The sequence below is a fragment of the Strongylocentrotus purpuratus genome, unplaced genomic scaffold (genome assembly GCF_000002235.5).
Source record: "Strongylocentrotus purpuratus isolate Spur 01 unplaced genomic scaffold, Spur_5.0 spur5_scaffold_2, whole genome shotgun sequence".
NCBI classification, from domain to species: domain Eukaryota; kingdom Metazoa; phylum Echinodermata; class Echinoidea; order Camarodonta; family Strongylocentrotidae; genus Strongylocentrotus; species Strongylocentrotus purpuratus.
Window position 1 is genome coordinate 16102739 of NW_022145605.1, and position 17471 is coordinate 16120209.

Here is a 17471-nt window from a genome sequence, read left to right on the forward strand (position 1 = left end):
GTCTTCGATATGATATATACTGCTATATAAAAACAATGATTATTATTAGCAGTAGTAGTAGAAGAAGTATTACGCCATTATTATTATTATCATTTATATTTTTATTCTCATTATGATTACCATTATCATTCTAATAACTATCAGTATTATTATAAGTATCATTATTTGTTATCATTATTATTATTATCTATTGACAACTGTAATTATTATTATGTTTATATTCATCATTATTATCATTATCGTTACCATTATTATCATTATTATTACTACTATAATTTTTATTATGATTATTATTATCATCATCATTATTGTTATTCGGTCGAGAGATTTCAATCCCCTGAACTTACATGCGTTGGATTTGAACTCCATCAAATGATCCATTGTCTATTTTTTGTATGTGGTTGTTCTCCAGGTATCTAGATGATATAACATTTAATCATTCTCTGTTATATACCAATCGGTCGAGTAAACAGTGGGCATTAAACAAAAATTAAATACAGGTTGGAAAAAAATTGTTCCATAGTGATCATTTATACATAGGGGATTACAATTCAGTGAAATGCCTTTGAATTCATTCCTTTTGAGATTATGATATTTATGATTTTTACGGTTTAATATTCAGACTACGGTAGGAATTGATTTATAATAATAATAATAGCCTAATAGTCCACTCCAAATTTTATTAAACCGAAACGGAAATTCTTTTTGCCCAATTGATCGTGAGCCCGGCAGCCACTGAGCAGCGCCAGATCGACGTTGCTCCTATTGAAAAAAATATGTAGGCCTACATTCTGTAAAAAGGCAGGATGAGGAACAATTTTCGTAAGGTTTCAGACATAATTTTGTTTTCCGTTCAAATTATTCTTATTGAAACCGTTTGTTTCTTTCCTAAAAGAAGATCAATTTATTTCTAAAGCTTTCAGAGATACATTAATTTGCATTCATAGAAAAAAATAACACAAACCCTCAGAAGAGGGATGTTTTTGATATTTTAGCTGCTTGGTGAGGACATTCGAATAACAGAAATAGAAGCTATAATTTATGGTTGAGTTGAACCATGTTAAAAGCATGCAAAGTTTAAATCGTAAACTTACAAGCGTGTAATGCTAGACAATCCTCTCATAGCTCCGTAATTCAGTTCGCGAATGTTATTGTCATTGATCCATCTGTAGGACAGACACAGCAAGCACATGTAAAGGGATTTATAATAATGATGTCTTATATAGGGTCGGTATCCGCTAGCTCAGGTGCTAATGGCGCCTGCTCCAAAATAAGAGACATATATATCAGTTTTTGAGGTCCGCATGACCGCTGAGCTTAGTATGTTCATGCACAATGAAAACAATATTAAATGATTTAAGAAGTATTAATTTGTAGTGTTCAGTCAATAACCACTTTATAAGAGAACGGCTAGTTCATTAAATCGAAGTGATGCGTCTTTTTAAGTGCTTTATTTTGTAAAAGAGTCCACGTTTGCTAAGATAAGTAGCTTGTATAAAGGATGGGTGGCCATTCCATACCTCTCTGGCAACCAATGGGAAGAACGTTCTCCCAGAAGTTATGTGCTTTATGTTCTTTAATACATCAAAAGTATTGGGGTCATTTTATGTTTCATACGTTACCAAGTATCTTGGAACCAATAACAAAACTATCATTTAAGGTATTAATTCCCTTCATATAAGGTCTGATCCAAACTTCATTAGTGGACTTGCCCAAATGATAAAGTTAATATATTTCATATCCGAAACACTGTATACTACTCATGCATAACTTTTTCAAAAGGTTGGTATTATGTATTTTGAAATAATTACCTCACTCCATAAGTGAAAAGGATAAACGTGCACATTAATTTTCGTTACTTTCATAATTCACGTTGTCGAAAGATAATTACATGCAAATGAATGTACATGTAGATTAAAAATCATAAAAGATACCTCAATCATGAATAATGAATGAAATTACATATAGTCTAACTATTCAAGGACTGATATCCCCTCAATCGGAGTTTTAATTGATTTTTAAAGCAAAACATGTCCATACTCACAAGACAAATAAACTACCGGAGAACACATCATCTGGTATTGCTGTAATATTATTGTGATCAAGATACCTGGTTCAGATATTGAAGAAAGAAGGATGAAAGATGTAAAAAAAAAAACGTTTAATACACTCTCACTTTCAAAGAAAATTAACGTTTGTTATGGTATTATGTGATGGAAGAAAATTATTGCGCCATTCTTTTTTTGCACCATAGCTTTTAAACATGCTGTACTTAACAAAAGATATCAATCAATTATCATGAAGCTCATGAAAGCTGATGTATGCATCATACATTGTTTACTTCTTAATGTCCAATTTTTATTCAGTGGAATTTACGTCAAACAATTTCTTTTATCAGGAATGTGTTTTGTCATGTTGTTTATGTTATACACTTGTATTTGAAAAAAGTGACAGCATAAATCTAAATCAGAATCTTTATTTGGCTTTGTAAAATATCAAGTAGGGCTACTTGTAACTCACATTAGAGAGCTTTCTCCAACCGATTGCCTTACATGGAATAAATATAACTTAAAAAAGGATCACATGCAGTACTTTCCAAAATGTCCCACTTTTTTTCCTGCCACAATCAAGCTAACATGAGAATTTGGTTATAAGCCGTTGCCTGACATGAAATTCGTCATGCAATCACTTTCGATAATGAAAGTCTCAATCTTACTCCCTCAATATGTTCAATCAATGGAGGGGGCTGTGTACATATTGTAAGTTTCGTAATATTCTCAACAATTAGATTTTTGTTTTATCTCATTTTTATTCAAAGATTTATTTGTAGATATTTTAATTTGTTCTATATTAATTTGTCAGTGATAGTGTGTAACAATGTGCACGGACTCGCTGTAAATCAGTCTGTTTTTACTGATTGTGAGTTTTTGACTTAGATAAACAGGTGCATTACAATACAATAAATCACATTCTTGATTTTTTTTAAAAATCATTTTACTCACAGATTTTCGAGTGATGGTAATCCATGAAATGCTCCACTATGAACACGTATGATGTTGTTGTTCCCGATGTTCCTGCATTATCATAAATACACATAATCAACGTACATACCAATACCGCACACTCACAAACACACCTCACACATATAGACCCATACACATGCCCACACAGACAAACAAAAGTAACACAGGAGAAGAAATAACGTTGTAGAAATTTGCACCAAATAACAATATTTATGAAGGAAGAATATTTTTACCGCTCGAAAATGACTGTTTGCAACCAAAACATATACACTGAATACAACAGCGCTAAAACATATTTTATTCTGGTGTTTACATCATCACCCATTTTGTGAGAGAAGATTCGTGTTATCATGAACTTAATACGTTTGTTTGGAATATTATGAATATTCTGATTAAACAAGGTGTGCACGTTTGCTCCTACAGCTAAGACAGAGTTTGATCTGGAGTTCAGCAAAAACAAAACAGGCAGGGTAAACATTACTTTAATTTGTTAGTAATATGTATTTTTTGGAGAAGTCGACATTTAAGAGAATGGTCAGATAACCATGTCAAATCATGTCGTTATGATACTTTAAATTTGTGTATTTGGTATGGTAAGGTATGGTATATTTTTTTTTATTCACGGTTAAAAACAAGTATAGTAATTGTGCCCGCATTCAGCAAAAGCTGTTTTTCAGCGAGGCCGTGATTACATATAATTAAAATAGAATATAAAACAATGAAAATACAATTTACAAACAAATATTCAAGTTATAATAAATGAACATATTTACAGAAATTTAAGTACAAAATAGAATCATAGTTACATAGGGAGAAAAAAAATAATAGTATTTACGAGATAAAAGAAGTGAGCAAATATCTTGAATTTTACTAATCTCATATGATATCACCATTACCATGATTACTCAATTAGTTGGAGAGTACTCATACATATTTGACAGTTATTCTCGTCTTGAAACAGACCTACAAGTACTCACAAAGTTTTCAGTCTCGGCATATTGGTAAGAATCTTTGGAGGAATTGAGTGGATACGATTGAATGACATATCCCTGCATTTCAAAGATCAATATTTTGAAGGAAAAAAAATTAAATAATATCATTAGATACATCACCAAGAGGGGTAAATACCTGAAAGGAATCGATTCCTTAATTTTTTGGCTAAGGCAAATATTAACTGAGCGCCAGAGAGGGCTATTAGTCTTCGGTCCCTTGGTTGCTTACATACAAGCAAACAAACAAACCAACAAACATGAGCGCTATATTGTTATACAGGGTTTTAGTTAATATTAAGTCGAGGAATTTATTCAATTAAGTGATTGATATTGAGTATTACAGCTTCTTTTTTCTTTAGATATTTGGTAATATTGAAGCCCTAACAAAATTGCGCTTCAAAATGATCAAGAAATGCCTCAAAAAGTAAAACAAATCTTTGAGTGACCGGTCTTCCCATACTGGTTTTCGTATTCAAATTTATGGATACTTCCTTCCCATGTGAGTGTGGTAATGAAATATTTCATACACCAGCCTAACGGCAGGCGTGCAAAATCACGTCTAGTACATTAATACGGCGTACTCGGACCGGTTTGAATCGCGCCGTAAAGCTCTTGGAGAAGGCACATTTTCAAACGACGATATCTCCTCTAATTTATCACCCTTTTGCGCTCTGTTTTTGCAATATCATAGTAAATATCTGGAGTTCATTGATATTCACAAATATTCATCATAAGAATCCTGTAAATAATTCAATTTCCACATTAAAAATGTTTTTTTTTATACAAAGATAAAAACTTTAAAAACATCTCGAATTTTGACACATAGTTTTATTTTGGGCCCCAAATGAAAATCTAACGTAAAGAATCGCAATTTATTCCTCTTTCCGAAAATATAAACATGGGGGTGTAAATGTTTTAATATGGGTCAGGATTCAGCAAAATCTACCCCAACCACAATGTCAAAAACTCATCAAACCCAGCCTAACGGCAGGCGGGCAACAACACGTCTCTATTCCATTGAATACTCGGACCGGTTTGACCCGTACCGTATAGAGCTCTCCGAGAAGGCACATTTTCAAACGACGATATCCTCTTCATTTTATCACTTTTTTGCGCTCCGTTTTTTGCAATATCATAGTCAATATCTGGAGTTACTTAATATGTAAGAATAATAATTGTATGAATCTTGTAAATAATTCATTTTCCACGTTAAAAACGCTAGAGGGCCTTATGAATAAATCCCCTCTATAATACAGGGCCGATCTCCGCCTGCGGTTAGGCTGACATCTGCTATTACCCTTTCTGCTTCCATTGTCAGAACGAAATATTGCATGGACAAGTTGGTGCTATTCCAAGGTGAAGGTTTCGAATAAATAGAATACTAAACTGCTTTATTTTAGTATTTCAAAATAAATGAGTTACAATGAGTTTTTTAAACTAAAGTGTGGTGCATGATAGATATACAAGTTCTCCTGGTACGTCACATTATCCAGAAAATGGCTGTGCCCAAGAATCGTACATCAAAGGGATGAATACATCTCTTCTCTCAGCATACTCGATATTAAAATTACAAAATATAGAATATTGGGGGTTTAAAAGGAGTACATTCTTCAAGTCGAACAAAATCATCTCCTACCGGGTCATCAATGGACTATTTTTTCCTGTCATTCTTAATATACTTACAAAAATTCAAGATTGTGTAGCCCATCGAAGGCTCCCTCTGGGATTTGCTCAATCGTGTTTTTACCAAGTGACCTGGTATGAGTAATCACGTTAAACAACGCATTGGATACGTGAGATAATGTGAGTTGTACCAATCACAGAAAAATGTTATCGTACATATTAGAGGTTCCATATATATATATATACTAAATCCAAAATATAATCTTTAAATATTACTTATATAATGAGATACTGCAAGTTAAAATTTATTGCCAATGAACTTGCCAATGCTTACTTACAAGCATAAAAATACATTCTTAGCAGTCAATCAAACAAACAAACAAACAAACATGAGCGCTATATTGTAATACAGGGTTTTAATAATTTCTAGTTGAGGAATTTGTTCAATTCAGTGATTGCTATTGAGTAATAAAGCTTTCTTTTAAATATTTGGTCGTGTGTTTGTCCTTTAAAGGCAGCATACGGTATTGGTATTATAAAACCAAATAGCCATTATAATACTAAACGAAGAAGAAGAAGGTAACATTCAAAGGTAGCTTAGTGGTGAACGTATCACAAATATTATTTGTAATTCCCCCTTTCGCTCCCATACAGACTCTTTATTGTTATAATATGTTGTTATCTGTTTTTCAAGAATTTTTTTTTTAGTTAAAAGCTCAGTTCATAATGATCCAACAAGAATTTTGGACGATTTTCATTTTCCTCTCTTGCGGACCCTCTAAGCTCAATATGTTTATAATTGATTTGTATTTTTTGTTGGAAACTGGGTCAACAATAGACTAGTTTTTCCGGTCATTCTTAGCATACTTACAAAAATTCAAGATTCTGTAGCCCATCGAAAGTTCCCGCCGGGATATGCTCAATCGTGTTGTTACCGAGTGACCTGGTATTAGAAATCACATTAAACAACGCATTGGTTACGTGAGAAAATTAAAAATGTACCAATCAGAGACAAATATGTTATCGTATATATTAGGGTTCCTTATCTATATACTAAATCCAAAATATGAGCTTTAGACATGTAGTGAGATACTGCTAGTTCAAATTTACTGCCAATGAACGTAAAAACTACATGTTTGGTAGACTAGTCGACGCATATGTACATGCTTCCATAGAAAAGGGCGTGCACGGAGCCCAGGGGTTCTATAATATGCCATATATATTTGTTTTACTACTGTACCGTTGACGAATACAATATCTGGTAAAGCATCGCTTCATTTAACTTCAAACTTAGGGGTAACAAAGAATAAAAAAAAAAAACGAAAAAAGCAAAAACATAATAAAAGAAGCATTGTTACAAATGCATACACGTTCGCATGCAAACTTACAAGACTTTCAAGCTTTCCATTCCAGAGAACGTTTGCTGTCCCAATGACGAGATGCCTTGACTCAAGAGAATGCTGCATCGACATTAACACAAGGTGCATTTTATTTTTGTACCACTCCACTCCAAAAAGAAACCTAAATAATATTGTGTTCATTATTTATGTACGATTTTTACAAAAATAAATCATGAAATATATCTGAATATGAAGTATACCTAATGATGTGGAAAATAGAAATTTCAAGAATAATTTAAATAAAGTCTGTTAAGCCTCTTTCAAATATGCCTTTGTAAAACCTGGCGATCTTTTTTAAAACACAATAAATAAGTGTAATGTGCTGCTTCGTGTATACACGGAGCTCAGTGGTTACACATTGGTGGATTGACGCGCACAGTTATTCATGTCCCTTTTCCAAAGCCAACTGCACGATCGTCTAGCAATCCGAATTTCGAATAAATTGGAATTTGATTAAAAAGGAAATCTTAAGAAATGTCATCTTCCTGATTAAGATTCTAGATAATGAGAAGAATACACAGGAATTTAGAAGCATTGAACTCTTCTAGTCAGGACAAAAACCGAATCGGTTTCAATTTGTAATTGCACTACTGGTCTGACATCACCACGATTGTGAGACGATTTACGTTTTCCTCTTCCAAGGAAGCATGAAATTTCTTCATATTTATATCTTATCCAAATCCACGATCTTTAAGATCTAACATTTTTGTAAGTTTGTATCAAATGCTTTTGCAATTTTTTCAAAATTCGTATCGTAGTCAGGTCGTATACTAGTAGTTTGCGATGCGCTTTAGGCAGATGTGTATGTCCAGAGTACCGTCGATATGAGAACATCATTATAATACTAAACTCACATATATTTTCGTTCCTTCTGGCACTGTAATATTTTTCCAAAGAGAGAACCAAACAACTCAATCTCTGTTGAGGTCCTTAGGAAGAAAAATAAGAACAAGAAGTTGCTTTCCGGGGGTATTAAAAGCTAATACATGTATTTCATATAGATAAATGAACGAATATATAATTACTGTGATAAATCCATTGGATAAGAGATATTTATCTCAGCCATCTGGCAACCAAAGCACTCAGTGCATTCAAGGAATAGATCCTACAGACTGGTATATATATATCAACCACCTTTACACCTCTTTCAAAAAAATCTCTCAGAAATAGGAGGTCTCATCGTTCCGTATGGTGACTTCGGCATAGTTTTTTTTCTTTTCAATTTCATACATTTCACATCAACTTTAATTAATAAGGCAACCCCAAAACATGATATTACTGCACCTGAATGAATAGCAGCATAAAGCACGTCACTATTAGTCATGCTTTTATAAGTAACGATTATACTTACAGACATTTTAAGGCCGATAATGTACGCATGGGATCCTCTACCGCATACTGAACACATGTACCTAATAACAGATCGAACACGGATGCGAGATATAAGAGTTTTATATTGAAACGAATGAAGCTACTATGCTTTAAACAAATAATCTGCTACCATGTTTCCTACCCGTAAATCCATATTTGATATTATACATGACTTTTATGTACAGTCACTTTATTGTATAATATTAGAGGATTACAAATAAATGTCATTTGCCTAACAATTTTGGTAGAAAATGTTTACTGGCTGAGTAATGAGCATAAAAAGATAAGGAAATCAAGGTGAGTAGGCCCGACACCATTTGTGTAGTACTTTACCAAGATTGGGCCAAATTTATTATGAATTTGATGACTCCAGAACCTTGCAGTACACACCAATATTTACATGCTACATGATCAACTTTTTATGAACCATTTCACATTTCTTTCACAATGCAATCGCATGAACAGAAGTCAACTTTATCTTTAAAGACTTTTTGTTGTCCTTTTATTTCACATAAAAATAAAATCGAAATAATAAGGAGGAAAACAACATAAGTTTTCTTACCTGACTCCGAGTCGTTAGTCCTTTGCAGGAGAGAGTGGCAGTCACCTTCTTGAAAAACAGTACAGGTGGAAAAGGGATTCGTTAGAACTTTAATAATTTTTTTTAAATGTCTCGTTATTTCGTCATCAAATCAACATTTTAAGTTATAATAAGGTTATTTATTCTCACATTACAATGAAAAGACACACCAAAATAAAAATCAATACTGTGAAAGTATTTCTTTCGGTTACGAGTTTAACAAATTGTATTGCTGTATTTAAATGTTAGATATTTGAAATTTCATATATTAAATAATGCAGAAACGTCGGAAATGTTAACGTTTTCCCATACCTTGCGAATTCATTCCAAGGTTACACCAACTTGTTAAACAGACGTTTCCTGCAACGAAGGATACAAAGTTAGTAGTTTGGTCAGTAAATGTTGATTGTGACGTAATGAGGGTGATGTCATTGTGGTGTTTCGGCAATACCGCTTCAGCAATAGACGTGCTGCGCGACAAGATGGGATAGATGGGATGGATATAATTCATACATACCTCCTGAGCACATCACTCTGGCATCTCGAGAATCATTGCAGCTACTTTCACAAGCAATACCCACTCCAGGACAATCAAAGAACGAAGACTCATTGCCAGAGCAATATACACAATCAAGAGTAACTTCATTCCCACTGCCATCTGATATGTCAGAGTTAGGAATTATTACCGCATATCCCAGCTCAAGACTTCTGCAGACAACGTGAGCGTCGGCCATGTCCCAGGAGTCACGGCAGACAGATCTATGCTGGCCGTTGTAGTAGTACACGACTAAACTATCCAAGAAGTTGGAACTATCAACCAGATCGATGTGTTCGTCTGTAAGTTAAAAGATGAAAGAAAAACACTGATGGAAAAGATGTTACTTTATGAAATTAATCAACCTAATAATGCACATGCTCTATATAGTGGAAAAGAATGTTCTTAGACATATTAAACAATAATTAATTTAAACACCATTTAAACCTTTGTAGGCCTGGACTGAATATGCAAAGAGATCCTGCTTAATGAGGCAAGTCGACGAAACACTATGAAGCAAAATAGTGACGCGGTGTCACGAACTAGCGGCTTCGGCGGCGAACCGTTTCGTCCTGGACTTCCAATTTATAAACCTTTCAATGCACAAGTTCCAGTGGAATATGTATTATTTGTAAAAGAAACAAAGGGATAGTTGAGTTTTTTTTAAAGACCTCAGATGCCTTCAAAGTGCATGGTTATTGCTCTAATTCTTATTTATCACGTTTCTAGTGCCCTTTTAAAACCAAAAATTGCTATGAAGATTATTTTAGACCCCAAAATTTGTGAATATATATTAAAAATATCATACCAAATTAACTCCATTTTCCCAAAAATACGGTGACCGTTAATTAATTAATCAATTAATAATAGTAATGCACGGGTCGGCTGGTTGTACGTAACGGCTGGTTCAAAATTATCGAATATTTTGGGACACCACAAGTATTATAAATGATTATATTTTTGGATATTTCAGCCGTCTCTGAACCGATTTTGATCAAACAAGGATGATTTTATTAAAATCTAAATTGTATATTACTTCAAATTTGACACTAGGTTTTTCATTATCTCACACAAAAAATATTTTGTGTAGCGCCCTCTGCAACAAAACTCAACTATCTCTTTAACATCATTTGAACCTATGTACGTCTGGACTGAATATTCACGAAACTGAGGTGTAATTTACCAGGTAACTGTAACCAGGGTCGGATAGCAAGGCATGCTTTGTTGAGAATGTGTTGAGTAATTCGAATTCAAGTCTTTAAATAAGGAGAATAGATGTTTAAATCAATTTTCTAAAGCTTGTAACGGATTACCGGGCTTGCACTATAAAAAAAAAACAGTTGACATGTTGTTCGTATATATATTTAAGACTCTCATTTCGTTGTGGGCTAACTATTTTTTCCCACCATTAAATCGAACAAATAATTCCATGAAACAAGGATCAGCTAATTACCTTCAGTAGAGCATAAAACACCAGCACCCGCGAAAAGGCAGGTGTCTCTTACTCCAAACTGTGCATTTGGACAGTTTAGGATATTTGTTTCCCTCCCAGTGCAACGGGCATCCTCAAGATATACATTGCTTGAACCATAGCCGAATTCAAGCTCAGTAAAAGCTTTTAATGCACAGGCGAACCCTAAACTCTTGCATACGACATGCGCATCATTCAAGGTCCAAGATTCAGTACAAACAGTACCCCAGGTTGATTTAAAGAAAAATTCCACTCTTCCTTCGCTGCTATTTCTGCCATCAACCAGACGAACTAGGATGAGAACAAGAAATCCGCAACAAACTTATGAAGTTTTCTTTACTTTTAATAGTACAGTGGTTAACAACATGGAGCTGTTTCTGACATTTGAATTCCTATATTTTAATTTTGTCATATGGGCTTTTGAATTTTAAGCGAATAAAGATCATGAATTAAAAATGAAAATAAAAATAAAGCGTACATTTTATGTTGATGATAATCAAAAGACAAAAATATTACTCGAAAGTCTTGAGAAAGACGTCCCCATCATATAAATTACTCCAACTTGTATAGTACTTGTCCTCTTAGTGGGTAAAGATGAAAAGATGGTCCTACATGTGACCAGCTTTGCCGGAACGAGAATAATAACATCTACCATGACTGCGACCAACGCTGCCTGTTTACAATACTTAGTGCATTTTCCATATCAGAAAATGATGTGGAAGAAAATGGAGATTCGTAAACAATAATTTTACTACATTTTCTTCTGTATTGCTTTACAAGTCATTTGGTGGGTTGCAGGTAAAACATACTATACCCAATATTGTTTACTATTCAGTGTCATGAGATCATGTTTGTTCGGTCTGTTTAGAGAATCTTTGGCGTAAGAAATTGGTAAAAAGCGGAATATTACACATATCTTATATATGAAAAGGTGTGATTGGTTCACAGCTAATCAAGTGATATTGATTGCGAAGATCAAAATGTATAATTTAACTCCCGGTCTTTTTTCGATGATTATAAATATCGTTTACGTGGTCAAGTGAGGGCAACCCTGCACATACTCAACTACTCACTGTTCGCAATGTGTAAGTTATGTTATCCATAATATCATGAAAATATAACTCCTGTCGGCGGACCAATGAGTGCTAATTATACACACCCTTCCGATGTATAGCATTCTGTGCAAGTATTACAGCCAAAGAACGTCAACTTACCTCCATCTGAGCATCGAACTCTGGCGCTGCGGGTAGAGTTACATTTGCCAATGATAAAAGTGGATCCTGGACAGTCCAATATCCTAGATTCACTTCCATTACATCTCACATCATTCAAGATATAATCTCCCATTTCCTCAGAAGAAATAAAACTATGGTCGACGTCTAGTGCTGTACCAAGTCCAAGTTCTCTGCAAGCAACGCGTCCATCGCTGAGATCCCAATGGTCACTACAAACTGGTCTCCAGGATCCTAGGTAGAACACCTCTACTCTGCCTTCACCGGGAAAGTGGGCTCCTGTCAAGCGAACTTTAAAACAGAAATAAATCATTGTCAGGAAAGATTTAAATCGCCTGAATACGATTTTTCATTTTTTAGAGATGAAACTTCTTGTTTGCTATTCCCTTTTTAAACCGATTGACATCATTTTTAGAGTAATGTAATATTTGCTCGAGCTTTTATTGGTCTGGTATGATTTCCTTCTGTCTGACTGGGGCATTTAGTATGGAAGCTTAAGAGTGCCGACGAGATGACGGATAACTTTAATAGGAAAAGAAGACGAGAAGACGATTTGTTTGAACTCAGCAATTCGACGTGTTTATGCCTAGATCACATTTACTCTACGACTAGGATACGGCAGCCGTACGCCCCCAAAATCGAGATATATTTGCTGCGGCCACAGAGAATCTGCGGTGGCCTCAGGCTCACTTTAGGGCGTATCCCTATCTGTACAGGCCGTACGGGTCGCCGTGGGAATATAACGCGGAGTTATAACTTGTTTTATCTATATGTTCACCGTAGCAATTAGAGACGCCGTAGCGATGACGTAGAGCGGTTCCACGGCGACCATACGCGGCGGGCTTACGGTGGCCTTGCGTTTGTAATGCGGCTGCCCTAGGGTCTTTTGAATTAAAATTGACTTTTGCAGAACCCAAACAAATTGCGACGGCGGCAGGATCCCTATTGGCGCCCTAGGGTAGCCTTAAGACGACCGTGCGTCATCAATTCAAATGCCATACGGCAACCGCAGGTTTTCTGTCTTCAAAAATTCAAAATACGACACGCGGCTACGGAAAGGGGAATACGGGCAGGATACGGGTTCCGTATACCAATCGCAGCCAAATGTAATCTAGGCATTAGGTATTAGCACGAGAAGACCATTATTAGTTCAGCTTTTCTAAAGGTCTAGATGAATCACCTTTCGTCCTTAACTTTGCAAAAACTAATCTGTATTTTCCACTTTTGTATAGCTCGAGAAATGAAACAATGTGAATGAGAATTTCAAAAATATAAACGAGATAATGCCAAATTATATGCACACATATTGATCATGGGTTCAACTTGTGTTACAAATTTAGAGACTTCATGAACGACATAAACGAATTTTCCACAAATTTTTCCTTGAACCACGGTCTTGGGAGCACTTTTTGCTCATGTACAAAATGTAATTTAGAGCATTCTGGATTTTAAAAAAAGTTAAAACAAAACATCCCTAAAATTAATACTCGTCATCTCGTCCTATACAAATCGACGTGTAAGCTTCCGCAATTTCCCATGTTAATTACCACCGGGATCTCCAGCTAGAATGAAATTAGTGACTTGTGTCAATTTCTTTTCAGATTGGGCCATGTTTTTTTATATTGTGCATCCCTTGATCCTTGATATGATGAATATTGATAATTATCATGACACAAAAGATCTTCTTGAGGAAGGTGTGGTCTTATAACAAATCACTAAATTTATTTTATGAATATCCTTCTGCAATAAAAAAAAAAGAAGAAAAGATTACTCTTATCTCTTTCATGACGGAGGAAACAGTGCAAAGATTACGCGACACGGGTAAAAAAAAAGTTGTCTTACCTGTATAATTTGTGCAAGAAGCGTAGGCTTTCGCTGGAGCCCAACAGTCTCCCCCTTCATCGACATCGCTACTCGGACAATCTAAAATAGTCGTCTCGTTCCCAACACATCGTACATCATAGAGAATATTGCCAGGGTGCGGTTTATATGTACTATGGTCGATAAGCACTGCTCCACTGAACCCAAGTTCGAAACACGTGACCTCAGAGTCTGCTCGACCCCAGGCCAGGTTGCAGATGGTTCCCCAGGTTCCGTTGATGTAGACAAGAACGAATCCTTCAGAGATCATGTCATTGTCGTAACGGTCAACAAGACGGACATTCCTTTCTGCAGCAGAAAATGAAAATACTTTGATGTAACAAGCAAAGAAAGTAATCTTCAACAAGATTTTAGATCTAAATAATCGGGATCAAGAACTTTAATTTTTTATTTTAAAATGTAGGCTAACACCTTCAGTTAAAATTCTGAGATAAAAACTCACCAACAGTCCCATTTCTATTAGATGAAATCGCCTTTACTCTCTGTATACAAAGACAAAGCAGTATTATTGCATAAATGAATGAACGTGAGATAGTTCTACGAAGATTCATGGTCATTTCTAACTTCCCAACTTTCTTAGAAGAAAACGAATGAAGCTCGTTTATATACAATCTGGGCTGTGGAATCGTGACAGTACACCAAATGGGACGTAATTAAGTCACAAAATTAAGTCACACGTCAATTGACAGTTTTGACGTTAGCACTATAGAAGCATAGTATGTGGTCTAAAAAAGATGTTTACTTAATCCGCTAAAGCTTCAAGATAAGAGTTAGCGCATAGAACGGATGTTGTCGAGACGTTGAAGCGTGATCGATGCACAAGCACGTGTGTAAAGGTTTTCCAGAAACAAGTGAAGAACAGGATATTTGGATAAAAATTGATCGAAAACTGTCATGTTCTATTTAGTCAAATAGTATATGAATGATTTAATTCACTCAGTGTATAATTTGACAAATTATTATATTGATATAACAAATCAGTTATATTTCACTGAATAAACTCACTCGCTCTATATAAACAAATCATATCATATGTTTGCCTTAAAAAGAAAGATCGTGTCATCTCTTATTTGAATTAACTAGAGAAGAGAATATTTTCATTAGAGCAGAAAGAGAGTCGTGATGTTACATTTGTTTGTCAAAATAGTATATGAATAAGTAAACTCTGAGGCTGTTCACACCGCAATGAGATAGCGCGGTCTATCGTAGCACTCCCTTTTTTCTAGCGCGCGCTAGACCGCGCTATCTCTCGTGGACCACCCCCAAGAGGTGCTCCAGTGGCACGCCGTTTTGGCTCGCCGTGGCTCGCTGTTGGGCGGACCGAAACGACGTTGTACCTTCCAAACCGCAGAGATAGCGCGGTCTAGCGCGCGCTATCTCTGCCGGTGTGAACAGCCTCTTAGTCGCTGTATATCGAGAGAATATAATATTGACGTTAACAATTGTGATCGGTAGGGTAAACACTTGTTGCATGAAGCAAATAAAGCACAGGATATTTAAACAGCAAGATCGGACATTGACATGTTATATTCAGTTCGTTACCGTAATATTTAAATGATTAAACTCACTCGTTGTGAATTGGTGACTTGCATTTAATGCCTAATGGCTTTGCTAAATTATTGTTTGAAAAGTTAAAACAAAGAAAACTTAAATCAAAGGCAGAAAGGGAAAATAGAACGAGTGGTAGTCCTAAAATTGGGATTGAAGATATTTTCACGAAGCGTTAACCTAAGTTCGCGAGTCAGGATCGTTTATCTCAGTTTATATTTTGACAAATTATTACATTGATATAACAAATCAGTTATATTTCACTGAATAAACTCACTCGCTCTATATAAACAAATCATATCATACGTTTGCCATAAAAAGAAAGATCGTGTCATCTCTTATTTGAATTGACTAGAGAAGAGAATATTTTCATTAGATCAGAAAGAGAGTCGTGATGTTACATTTGTTTGTCAAAATAGTATATGAATAAGTAAACTTAGTCGCTGTATATCGAGAGAATATAATATTGACGTTAACAATTGTGATCGGTAGGGTAAACACTTGTTGCATGAAGCAAATAAAGCACAGGATATTGAAACAGCGAGATCGAAACAGCGAGATCGGACATTGACATGTTATATTCAGTTCGTTACCGTAATATTTAAATGATTAAACTCACTCGTTGTGAATTGGTGACTTGCATTTAATGCCCAATGGCTTTGCTAAATTATTGTTTGAAAAGTTAAAACAAAGAAAACTTAAAATAAAGGCAGAAAGGGAAAATAGAACGAGTGGTAGTCCTAAAATTGGGATTGAAGACATTTTCACGAAGCGTTAACCTAAGTTCGCGAGTCAGGATCGTGAAAAATCAACATAAATTACGCTTATATTTGGACAGTTTATTTGCATTTTGTCATGTTAAGTCGTTTTTCTGCTACACGAAACTCACCCATTAAACAAATATGTAATGGACTTTTCGAAGCGAGCTTTAATATCGAAGTGCAACTTTCTTCATATGTGATTCTCGATGTCTGTACACTCGCTTTTCTGTCGGCTAAAGTTAAACACAAAAAGCTAAAGTAATCGACAAACTTACACACAGAATAATTTGAGTACGCGCACAGGGGTAAACAAAAATTAGGTGCAACTTGGTACATGGTAAAACTTGGTAAAAAGTCAAGAGATCAATTTATATTCATGTTTGAAATGTATACAACGAAGAAAAAGAAAATTCAAGTCGGCGGTAGAAAGTTTAACTATTCCGACTATGTGTTTGATTTTTTCGGCATATATACATATATATATATATATATATATATATATATATATTATTAGATTATTTTGGCATTTATTAGTCTATCAAACTATTCCCAGCCAAAATTAAGATTCGTTAAATTATTCTGGTATTCGATAACACTTTCTCAAGTCGTGTCTAAGGCCCCTAAAACCAGACCCCCCCCAAAAAAAAAATCGATTTCCCCAAATTTCCCAGTTGTCTTTTCAAAGTAATCTACTTTCATGATAAAAATGAAGACTGTATAGTTTGAGAGTTTTTTCCTTTCTCTGAGCCAAATTTATACTTGGGGTTTTCAGCATGTGATATCGAGCACAATGCTTCGATGAAAATGTCCCTTTACAAAACTCTCGATGCTGTCTCTGCACGTACCAATATTTACATCCTTGTCTCCTTCAGCTCAAGATGTGCCACTTCACACTTTTATCTGTTTGCCCATCTGTATTTATTTGTTTTCCGCCACACGCGAGTACAAGCCGGAGTTACGTGTTACCGGGGGAAATGTAATTTTCTCAAACAGTCAAATTTAAGCCATTGCTTGCAGGACATCACTTTCATAGGTCTTGTAGGGTATGATATGA

The 17471-nt window shown here is 35.0% G+C and overlaps 2 protein-coding genes and 1 long non-coding RNA gene across 3 annotated transcripts; all 3 read right to left on the minus strand.

Annotated features, from left to right (window-relative positions):
* Window positions 1-343: 343 nt before the first annotated feature.
* Window positions 344-4063, minus strand: LOC105442529 (chondroadherin-like). The gene is made up of 5 exons (XM_030991078.1): window positions 4001-4063; window positions 3003-3074; window positions 2045-2110; window positions 1095-1166; window positions 344-416 (listed from the first exon to the last, which is right to left on the minus strand). Exons 1-5 carry the CDS (start codon window positions 4018-4020, stop codon window positions 344-346), a joined length of 303 nt encoding a protein of 100 aa, XP_030846938.1. The 5' UTR covers window positions 4021-4063.
* A 1634-nt stretch (window positions 4064-5697) lies between these two features.
* Window positions 5698-7972, minus strand: LOC115926384. Its single transcript, XR_004065058.1, has 4 exons — window positions 7893-7972; window positions 7027-7098; window positions 6510-6581; window positions 5698-5770 (listed from the first exon to the last, which is right to left on the minus strand). It is a non-coding gene; the product is annotated as an uncharacterized LOC115926384 (long non-coding RNA).
* Window positions 7973-9284: 1312 nt separating this feature from the next.
* On the minus strand, window positions 9285-16549 carry LOC115926398 (neurotrypsin-like). Its single transcript, XM_030991079.1, has 6 exons — window positions 16546-16549; window positions 14070-14396; window positions 12210-12518; window positions 10978-11286; window positions 9507-9824; window positions 9285-9349 (listed from the first exon to the last, which is right to left on the minus strand). Exons 1-6 carry the CDS (start codon window positions 16547-16549, stop codon window positions 9285-9287), a joined length of 1332 nt encoding a protein of 443 aa, XP_030846939.1.
* Between the last annotated feature and the right edge of the window lie 922 nt (window positions 16550-17471).